Raw genomic sequence first — 11,400 nt, 5'->3', positions numbered from 1 at the left:
CCTAGTGGAATAAAATGTTGCCCACATGAAACAAATAATGACTACAACGGAACAACAATACAGACAAAATTGGAACAATTTTTTCTCCTGTGGAACAAAACATGAGTGCGCGAGGAACAAAAAATTAAATCATACAACACCATTGTATTTAAAGATAAAAAATGAAGCAAAGAAATAGAAACCATGGAAAATATAAAAATCTGAATCCAAATAGAAACGAAATAGACAAAAAGGGAAATAGAAAATAGAAAGAAAAAGATGGAGTGAAACACCAAATAGAATAAAATGGAAAATAAAAATTGAAAAGAAAAATATAAATAAATAATGTGAAAGAAACATACCAAAAAAACACTACATGGTTGTCCATTTAATCTGCGTGGACATAGTGCAGGGCTCAAGAGGGCAACACAAATGGACAAGAGCCGACGGATGCTGCGCTAGGCTCCATTTGCAACCCAAATTTGTGATGGAGATGCTTCCACGCGGACAACACTCATGTCCCCCGCCTGTCTACCTTTGTCTTTCCCTAGCCCGCAAGTCATTGAAACGAGAAAACAATGGGTCGGAAGGCGACCCACCAACATTATTGTAGCGGACCTCTGCCGCGTTGTCCATGCCAACACTGCAAATGGACAAAAGGAACAATTTTAGTGTCCAATTTTAGGTGGCCCGTTTGGGATGTCCTACTCTTGCAAAGAGTAAGGGCTTGTTTGATTTAAAGGATTTTCATAGGAAATTTATAGTATAAAATCCTATAGAAATTTTCCCTACGATGATTGTTTGCTTTGTAGGATTGATTCTCCTAGAAATTTTGTTAGCAGTCATTTGCACTAGATTTAAGGAAAGCTAACATCCATTCATACCTCTTTTTGAGAATTATTATTTTTATATGGTGCAATCAAACAAACTTTGGCGTACCAATTCCTATAGTAGTGGACATGTCATTGCAACGTTTCTCCTGCAAATCAAATAGGCCCTAATCTTGTTCTTATGAGAGCATCTCCAATAGATGATTTATATTTGAGAAGGTGATGTAAACCTAACTTCTACATAATCATGGGCAAAAACCTCTACAAAAGGTGATGTATAATATTCTGGTAATGCAACATTTTTAAGGAGGTGATGTATATTTGGCACAAGTGCCCTATATTTCAATCACCTCATGGTGATGTAAACTAAAAAAAAAATCCTTGAACCGCCAGCTGAAAGCACTTGCATGATTCTTCTCATGCAAACTCTCGCGGCCCTCTATGCCACGCCGTCGTCGAATCCTCCGCCACCGAGCTCCCGACCTCTAGGCCACCGGATTTGCCGCCATCTAGTGCCGCACCGCCGTTTCCCTGGCGATTCGGGGTGAATTGTAGCGATGCTGCCGCACCAAGAGCCCGACAAGCTTGCTCAGCATCCGACTACGGCCCTCTTGAAACCACATGGCCAAGATCACCATCGAATGCACGCACTGGTGGCAGGGGACGTTCCCCTCTGCCAAGCTCGCCGCTCACACGTACGATGCACCGGCGTGAAGGTTCTAGAGGCCGCAGTCAGAGATGAACTTCCCCGATGTGTAGAACCTCGTTGAGGCAGAGTTCCTCGCGTGATCGCTGCGGATGGTGAATCGTGAGCAGGAGAAGGAGGATCTCCGAGCGCACCGCCAGCTTCTGGCCCGCCAACATAAGGAGGAGGCCGACGCTGAGGCCACGTCAAGGCTGCACACGGAGCACCCGGAGCTCGTGCAGTTGTGGATGGAGTTCGACCACACGAAGAAGAAGAGGGCAGCAGAGATGCGGGTTGGCTTCTCGGCTGTCAACATCGTGTTAGAGTCCTCCTCTTCGTTGGACTCCGACTTCTGAAATAGCTTCACGATGACACCGCGACAAACAAGGTGGTGTCAGAGTTGTTCTAGATAGTGTCGATGTTGAGCAAGCTAGGTAGTGTCCATGTCTACGAATGTTTAACCAATGTTTACGTAAATGTCGAAGTTTAAATCGATATTCTCATATTCATAGTGCCGAATAAAATGTTCAATCATGTTGGTAGTGTTAAACCAATGTAAAAAAAAAACAAGACCAATCCAGGCACTAGCACCCGTTGGCATTTTTATAGAAGAAAACTCCTGAGCACCCGCCGAACCCAAGGTTCGTACCCGGGTGGGCAGCGTCCGCTCCCGCACGCCTTACCACCAGACCGACGGTCTGTTCTCGTGTTAAACCAATGTTAAAAGTGTTAAATTTGAAGTTCGAAATGTGGAATTTGAAGTGTTCAAATGGTACCTCGCGTCCTAAGATGCATCATCTTGTAATTCACTCCTCGTGCCCTAAAATACATCATCTTGTAAACTAAAAACTAAGTTCATGATGTAAATTAACTTGTAGGATGTAATTTTTTTAGGGCATTAATTTTGGATGCTCTAAAATACATATATTTATTAGAGATGCTCTGGTTGCCGTTGAAACGAAACGGAGCGAGTAATTCTGTCCGATCCGGCGGCTGTCAGGACTAGACCTAGCTCCCGTAGAGCCAGTCCAGGTCACACGCAGGCAGGGCCCTGGTTGCAGTACAAGGGCAAGGGCGGCAGCATCTCGAAATAATATCTTGAGCCACTCGCAGTCGCAGCGATATCCCTCTGCTCTCGCCTCTCTACGCGTTTCTCTCTCTCTCCTCCACCCCCCGTCGGCTCAGGCCAAAGGGGAAAACCACGGGCTAGGGTTTAGCCAGCCGCCCGCCGCCCCGCCGCAGCCGCCAGGGTTTACTCCTCTCGCCTCCCCTCCTCCCGCCCGATGGACGCGGCCACGCTCGACGACGTGATCCGCCGGCTCCTGGAGGCGCGCGGCGGCCGGACGGCGCGCCCCGCGCAGCTCACCGACCCGGAGATCCGCCGCCTCTGCGCCGCCGCCAAGGACGTCTTCCTCAGCCAGCCCAACCTCCTCGAGCTCGAGGCGCCAATCAAAGTCTGCGGTAACCACCTGCTCCCTCCCTCCAACCCCCCACCTGCTCCGCGCGCGCGCCTCTCTTCTATCCACAGCCAGCCCCCCGTTGGCTCTGTGTTGCGCGCGCCTTCTTCCTGACTGGCGGCCCTCGCGTCTGACTGCTTTCCTATGCCGAGCTTAGGCGCTCTTATTGTTCGAAGCTACTGAAGATTTGCTGCTTTTGGCTCGAAAAAGTTGGGTATTTTGATTTGGGGCCGTCAAGAAAGCCTAGGTGCTCTTGGAATCCCTACTCCCCATGTGCAAAAACAAGTTCTTGTGGGTTCGTCGTACCTCTTGTCTATCATCCCGGGATTGAAAAAAAATTCTCGTTTGGGAGGTAGAGTCGGCATGATTCACCTTCTTCTCATATCCTCCGCGTTGACTCCGTGATGAATTTCCCAGTTTGCAGATAACGTGTCAGGGCCTTGGAATGTCAAACCTCAAATCGCTTTCTGGTTTTGTTTATTTATACAGAAGGGATTGCGTTTCGAACTCTTGACAGTTTCGTGGCAATGTCTATGTTTTTTTTTCCGTTAGTTCTTCAGGATTGAGTGGAAGATAAGGTATCCATGCTATTAGAGACACGTTCAGATTAAGATATGGCTTTCCTCAACAAAAGCAAATATGCCAACTGCAAGACGTGTATCCCTTAACTCTGACGCCTACGAAATGTTCTGTGGCATGCAGAAGCGGGACACCTCAATAGATACATATATATATATGGACCAAGAAATTAAAACAGAAAAAAAAACTAACGGCCGAGGCTCCCGTAGAAGGCTTGTAGTCACCGTCTTCGTCGGAGCTCTCGTCCTTGGGATCCACCTTTGTCGGTGGCACGGCGGAGCTGCAGCCTTGGCCGGGGTCGCCACGTCGGCACGGTGGAAAGTCCTCCACCTTGACGACGATGCTGCCTCTTTCTTCGCCTCGGACCTCGACCACGCCTCCGCGAAGTCGTCCGTGGCCGGCAGCTCGTCGTTGAAAGACGTGAGCATCCGTGCCTGCTGGCTCGGGAAATCCTCCGGGTCGGCGGCGGCGAAGCGGAGCTGCCCTGCCCGGCACTCAGGCGGAGGCGTCCACGCCGCCTCCTCCACCTCTGGTTTCGGCTTCTTGAGCCCAGAGGTGGAGCCGTCGTCAACCTCCCTTTTGGGGTCCCAGACGACTGCAGGCTGCCGATGCGGAGGGCGCTGCTCGTGGAGGCCCTCGAAGATGCCGAGGAGGATGAGGACCCTGACGCCATCCTCCGCGGTGCCCACCGCCGTTGGAGCGACAAGAACTCCAGGGGGGCGACTAGAGATGCTCTGAGTCCCTTTAAATTGCTGTTAAGGGTTGTTTGATCTTTTCAAGAGGAAAGTGTGCAATCTTGTTAACTTACTTATCCTTAATTAGAGTGAACAAATCATCATACTCTAGACATGAATGCGTTGAAATGCATGTTTCGCCCCTTAATCACGGAGGCGGTAGAAAAATTGTCGGCCCTTAATCATTTGGAATTAGCTTACTCTAATATATGGTGGTATTGATATTTGCATCTGAAGGTTATATACCTAATATAATGGAAACTGTCCCATGACAGGATTATTTTTCCACATCGTGTACCTATTACTGTGTTAAGTCCATATGTATATGTTATATTACCAGATCTGTACACTATTGCACTTTTTTTTTCTTGCGTACCTTGGATTAAGATTGTAAACACTGTTTGCCAAATTTGCTGTCTAAATTTGTTAATATAATCAAAGTCCAATGATATGATGATTTAAAAGCATGTTCAGCATTTTAACTGCCTCTTTACTCACTGCAGGGGACATCCATGGCCAATACTCTGACCTTCTTCGGTTATTTGAGTATGGTGGCTTCCCACCAGAGGCGAACTATTTATTTCTGGGTGACTATGTTGATCGTGGCAAACAGAGTATTGAAACAATATGCCTTCTCCTTGCATACAAGATAAAGTACCCAGAGAACTTCTTTCTCCTTAGGGGAAACCATGAATGTGCCTCTATCAACAGAATTTATGGATTCTTTGATGAATGCAAGAGGAGGTTTAATGTTCGTCTCTGGAAGGTTTTCACTGATTGTTTTAACTGCCTGCCTGTGGCTGCACTTATTGATGATAAGATCCTGTGCATGCATGGGGGTTTATCGCCTGAACTAAAGAACATGGACCAGATACGTAATATTGCCCGTCCTGTGGATATTCCGGACCATGGTCTCCTCTGTGATCTACTGTGGTCAGACCCTGATAAAGATGTTGATGGCTGGGGTGAGAACGACAGGGGTGTATCTTACACTTTTGGAGCTGATAAGGTTGCGGAGTTCCTTGAGAAACATGATCTAGATTTGGTCTGCAGGGCTCACCAGGTATGCCTTCACTCTAATCTTGAAGAACATTTTTCTAGCAAGTTACAAAGTTTGTTTCACCTGTGATGTTCCTCATTTGATATTGAGTACTTATAGACATTTGGCATGTCAACTGATGATTTTTCTACAATGAATAAATACCGTATACAAAATTCTTCAACTTGCAGATAAAGTGGCTAGCAAGCAACAGCCTTTTCGTGATATTTTTGTTATTAAGATTCGCCATCTAGTTAAAATCCCTTTGACATGCCCTTATTGTGGTAATTTGGCGGCCTTGTGTGAAAAGATTCCATAACTCTTTTCTCCTTATACTGAACATGCATTTTGTTGAAAATGAAGTGCATCGTTAAATTTGTGCATTGATATGGTTGGAACATATACTCAGTTGTAACATACTATTGTGGAAAAGGTGCATGCATGTCTTAGGGTGAGTTTGTCATTTGATATTGAACATATCAGTTTTTTTTTATTGTTCTGTGTGTGAGCACTCTTGCGAACCGTTTACACCATTTAGTGTGAGGAGGCCATGGGTCATAAATATTGTTAGGACTTGCTGCAAAGTCGAATTTTGTTAGATCACCTGGTATACAGTCTACTCATTCGGTTTGGAAGTTAACTCTCGGTTCATAAATGCTGAAGCTTTTACCTCTTCTAGACTTCTACAATTGGTAAATCAAGTTAGACTTGTGTTCAGCAATGTGTCTGACAGACGTAAGTCAACCGGACTGAAGCACCTAGGACCCCTTTTCTTGTATCCGTGCTATTAGAGAATACTTATTATCATTGTGAAGCTGTCTATCTACAATTCAATTTCTTACACTGAATTTTCTATGCACAGGTGGTGGAGGATGGATATGAATTCTTTGCAAAACGCCAGCTTGTAACCATATTCTCTGCACCAAACTATTGTGGCGAGTTTGACAATGCTGGTGCTATGATGAGCATAGATGATTCACTAACATGCTCATTCCAGATCCTTAAGCCTTCTGATAAGAAAGGGAAAGCTGGAGGCAACATGTCAAAACCTGGAACACCGCCTCGGAAGATAAAAATCAATATTATTTAGGCAGATCCTGTCTAGTATGAACTGGGTAATTGTGATGGAGCACCCCCAAAACTTATTGTGGCGGTCCGGTGAACAACATGTTGAAATGTCAACCTGCGTGCTGTTGTCTTTGATGGTCTGATGCAGATCTGTCCTGCCATTCTGAAAAGAGCGGAACAGGAAACCATAACTGGGCAGTTTTTTGTGTGGATTATTTATTCCTTCTTACTCTGCTACGCATGTCAAAATGTTTATGCAATGGGAGGCGTCAGTAACATGGTCCTGCTATGGGGACTGGGAATCTTGAATGTAGATTCTGTTATGTTCTGTAGGTTGTTTTATCTGTATGTCTCTGCAAATGACTCACTAGCTTTAGTGAAAATGTCGTCTACTGATGCTAATGGTAGAGAATGACTGGTATTTTATACCCAAACTGCTGAGAATGTTGTAGGGTTTCGTCATTGCTATCAAACAGTCCGGTTAAGTTTTATCTTAGAATGTGATGTTTTGTTATGGTTTAGCGGGGTTATATTGGTGAAGCCATGCCAATGATTATCCCCCATTTGGGTCATGACTCATGGAGTCACGGTATCCCCCGTTCGTCCCACTCTTGGTCTGTACCAGTTGGCTTAATTTGTTGCATGATCTTTAGCTGTTCCTGCTGATTGAGCTCAAACCCTTTAAACTTGCAGTGACATTGAACTAAGCCATTTATCCATCTAATCCCTGCCTATCAAAACAAGCGTTGAACTGTTGATTGTGGCTCGCGTGGAGTCTTCAGAGTCATGGACTTCTTTGTTCCATCTCTTTTTTCTGTTCTCGAAATTATTTTTCGCTGACATAAGATATGGTGGTGTCCTGCTATTTAATTTTCCTTCTTTTGGTGGGTCAAGAAAACTCCCATGCACAAAGTTAGTCCAGGAGTTCATTGATGCTCATCGGGGCCGACGCTAATAACATAGCGAATGAGTTAGCGCAGCTAGCCACACGAAACACTCATTGTGTTGTTTGGCGCTCGTCGGCCCTTAGTTGGCGTTAGCTCGTTAGCTATGTTAGAGCATCTCCACCAACGCATCTTATAGCAATCGCGATAGGGTTTTGGAGGCTGGGAGCGAAAATAGACTCACACCGATGCACCTCAAATAGCACCGGCGCTTTTTCGAGCCCAATAGAGCGCCGACAATCCCGTGCCGCTCTCTTCGCGAAGGGCGCGTGTTGTGGGTATACTTTATGGGTGTATCATCGATAGTGGCTAGATCCGGCAATCCCGGGTGGCTCACAGACGGTGATGGTGGCACACGGTCCATCAGGCGGCCCAGTTGCTGTAGATCAGGATGGAGGAAGTCCAACCCAGGAGCAAGGAGCTGGATCCAACCGACCTTCCCTTGAAGCCGGATCCGGCCTGGCCCATCAGGGGTAGCCGGATCCAGTACGACGTATTAGGAGTAGGCGGATCCTTGACGTGCACGATAATGTAATGTTCCGTAGTTAGGCAAGATTGTATTCTGGGTAGGACTCTCCGTAGAAACCCTAGATCCCGACGTCTTTATAAGCCGGATCCTAGGAGCCCTAGAGGCACAACCACAACTCATTGTAACAACGCGAAAGCGCCCAGATAAATCTAGACAAGCAGCTGTAGGCCTGTCCTCGAGCAGGTGTTCCGAAGCTGGGTAAATCGCCTACCACGTCCCGAGTGCTCTCCGCCCTATGGCCCCTACTTTTTCTCCCCTCCGTGAGGATCCATCCTCCGAGGTATCGTCGAATATGCAACGATAGTTGGCGCCCACCGTGGGGCCAACAGCGATTGGAGGCCGGAACCGGGAGGGTTCCGCCATGGGAAGCTTCAACGACTCCATCGCAATGGGGCGTGTTCTGTACGCCGGCAACTTTTCGATCGTCCCTCAGGACGAGTGCTGGATTCTGGCTAGGACCGACCCCGTCAAGCTATCCATCGTCCCAATCGGCGGAATACGCATCTTCATCGGCGAGACCATCGATTCCGACGGAAAAGCACACGCTGAGCAGGACGCAGTCACGAAGATCTGATCTGAGTCACAGGAACTTCCTAAGGAAGAATCCGCCTTAGATCTGAAAATTTCAAAGCCCACCCAATCCGCCCCTGAGTAGGTAACTACGGTGGAAGACCTATGTAGATCCGCCTAGGTTTCCCAGGTGTTAGAAAAGCAAAGGTGTCACTTCGTGCACTTCCTGGCACATACCACAGGAACCGCCCCTCCTCAGGATGGACCCGGACCTATGCAGGTTGAGGATGCCGAAGACAACAACGCTTCGGGCCAGCAAGAGGGTGCCAGAGACAAAGAAGACTCGATACTCGAAAATCCGAGCCCATTATCCGGCGATGCATCTTCCATGGACTCAGAAGAGTACAACCGTCTGATGAAGGAGATGGAGGACAAGGAGAAAGCTGAAGCAGAATCCGCTCCACCCAAGCAGGTCATCGCAACCGTGACTGGGCTGGAGGAAGGTTGATTCATAGAAAACTCCGCCCAACGCTACAATTCCGGGCCCATCACATCCGGGTGCACCGCATCGGGTTCGTACCCGCACTACACCGGAGCCCCGACAAGGATGTGGCCTCGACTTTGGTGAAGGGATGTCAATGGAAGAGTTCGCCATGATAGCAGGCAAGGATGGAGAGAACATCACACATGTGGAGATCCTCACCAATCCATTAACGGCAGAAAGCCGCAGATCTGGAAGCTTTCGAAGCTAAAAGGAAAGAACTGCTGGCTGAAGCTCAAAGAGTGGTCAAGGTCGCAGCATCAGTCCTTCAGCACAAGATGGAGACCGACGAGATGATGGAAGTGGTCGCGGAACAAGAACGCAAGACCGAGGAATACCTGAACAAAGCCACAGAGCTCCGGGATCGATGTAGGAGGATAGTCGATAAAGCTCGCGAGGAGGCAAAAAAGCTCCGTCAGGAAGCCATTCGCCCTCGGAATATCAATTTTGATAGCCCCACCGATCATCAGCCGCTTGCCACCCCAAAGGATAACATGGAGATGGCCGCGGAGCTCCTGGCCAAAAACGATGAGGAATCGACATCGGCCACCTCCACACACTCGTCGCTACAACAATGCAGCAACGGAGTAAGGCGGATACTTCGCGCAGATTGGAGTCCAACCTAGAGGTTTTCGTATCCACCATGCAGAAGAACGCCTCAGGGAGGGAGCTCCATGACGAACAATCGCGCACCGGATCTACGGAGCGCAGAAGGAAGACCAAAGAACATCCAAATCCAATCCCCATACCTTCGGACACCCCTCAGCATGGAAGTTTAAGGGAAAAGATCCGATGTATGCTGGCAAGGACAAGTACCGGAACCCATCTCCGCCCCTGAACCAGCACGCCCCTCCGCCCCCTCACCGACGAAGTCCCGCCGGAAACGCCAGACCACACGGGCCTGGCGGGATTAACATCTGCGACAACGTTGCACATCAGAGGAGCCGAAACAAGGAACGCGTCTGAACCCCGCAGGAGCCGGAGCGAGGAACGCGCGCCTGAGCCCCGCAAGAGCCGGAATGATGGAGGCAGCCACTGCAGCCGCAGTCAGCACCGCCAAGAAGGACGCAGAGAACCTAATGGTAGAAGCAAGAAGTCTCATCGCCCCCCCCCTTGCACGGATCGCCATAACCACCACCAAGTGGCGGAGGCGGAGGTGGAGGCGGAGGCCGGAGATCACGCTCTCGTTCAGAATCCCCTGGACACAAGCGGAATTCACGCGACGCGCGGGAACGTCTCAACAAATACAAGATTGAGTACATTGGCCCAAAGTGTTTTGGCAAGAGGATCCAAGAGGAGAAAACGCCATAAGGCTTGAACCTCAAGCTACCCGGAAACTTGAAGCATTATGATGGCAGTGAGAGGCTCGACACCTGGATTGATGACTACTTCAATGCATTCAGCTTTGCCGGAGGGACCCCAAACATGGCATGCCGCATGCTCCGGTTGTACCTTGTGGGTCCAGCCCGGACTTGGCTCAGCGACCTCGAGGAGAACTCTATCTTTTGCTGGTTCGACCTGAAGATTGCCTTTGAGGGACACTTTAGGGGCACCTAAAAGAGACCTTCCACGGCCAGTGATCTGCAAGAGTGTATCCAGAAGGAAAATGAAACCTCTCGAGCATATCTTACTCAGTGGTTAGAAACAAGAAACGAGTGCGAGAACGTAGATAATCGCACAACTATGCTAGCCTTCACGGGTGGTCTGCAGAGGGGAGGTTTGCTCCGACAAAAACTAACATGCATGTACAATGACCAAAAGCTGACCCTGGACAAGATGATTTCCATCGCCGGCACTCACACCGCCGCTCATGACAACGCAGGCGGAGAACTTGCGGCCACAGCCCTACCCCTGCATCACCAAAAGAAGAACCGCGGCGACAACACCAACAACAAGAGGAAGAATCCCCCGAAGACCAGAAGAGCGGCGGATCCGACATGGTTGCCATGACTTTTCAGCACGGAGGTCAAGGAGGCGGAAGAGGCCGCGGTTGTGGTGGCGGAGCCGGCACGGGCCAGCAGCGCGCTGACGAGGTCACCGTCGCTGGGTTCCTCGCTCCCCAAACCTATGAAGAGTACATGAATATGCCGTGTTTAGCCCACATTGATCCGGCTACTAGCAAGTCCTCTCACACCAATCACAACTGCAAGTGGGTCAACGATCTCAAGACAGACCCGGAAGCAGGATACAAACGTGCTAGGAAGCACCGCCCGCGCGGCAAAAGAGGCAAGGGCATGAACAAGGAGAAGGATGAGGATAGCTCCGAAGCGATGGACGAGGATGGAGCTTCACCGGAACCGAAAGAGGGTGCCACAACTAACACCTCCAACCCATTTGTGAAGAAAAGCGCGGGTGCATATCACACCTTCCTCGGAACTCCAACAGTTCGGGAGAAGAAATCCACCCTCCGGACCATCAACGACACGCTTCCGGCTGTGCCGCAGTATGTCAGGTGGTCGGAAACTCCATGCACATTTTACAGAGCCGATCATCCGGCCGTCATAC

At 48.9% G+C, this 11,400-nt stretch overlaps 1 protein-coding gene across 1 annotated transcript; it reads left to right on the top strand.

Annotated features, from left to right (window-relative positions):
• The first annotated feature begins 2,606 nt into the window (after positions 1-2,606).
• Positions 2,607-6,870, top strand: LOC127318088 (serine/threonine-protein phosphatase PP1). The gene is made up of 3 exons (XM_051348710.2): positions 2,607-2,955; positions 4,768-5,327; positions 6,166-6,870. Exons 1-3 carry the CDS (start codon positions 2,778-2,780, stop codon positions 6,391-6,393), a joined length of 966 nt encoding a protein of 321 aa, XP_051204670.1. The 5' UTR covers positions 2,607-2,777; the 3' UTR covers positions 6,394-6,870.
• Positions 6,871-11,400: the final 4,530 nt, after the last annotated feature.

The sequence above is a fragment of the Lolium perenne genome, chromosome 7 (assembly GCF_019359855.2).
Source record: "Lolium perenne isolate Kyuss_39 chromosome 7, Kyuss_2.0, whole genome shotgun sequence".
NCBI classification, from domain to species: domain Eukaryota; kingdom Viridiplantae; phylum Streptophyta; class Magnoliopsida; order Poales; family Poaceae; genus Lolium; species Lolium perenne.
This window is presented reverse-complemented; position numbering and strand designations above follow the sequence as displayed.

Bases quoted from the DNA above. Each gene is read 5' to 3' on its own strand.
- LOC127318088 (XM_051348710.2), top strand. From the start codon at position 2,778: ATGGACGCGGCCACGCTCGACGACGTGATCCGCCGGCTCCTGGAGGCG. The intron at 2,956-4,767 runs GTAACCACCTGC...TACTCACTGCAG, and splicing joins GGCGCCAATCAAAGTCTGCG to GGGACATCCATGGCCAATAC. The intron at 5,328-6,165 runs GTATGCCTTCAC...TTCTATGCACAG, and splicing joins TGGTCTGCAGGGCTCACCAG to GTGGTGGAGGATGGATATGA.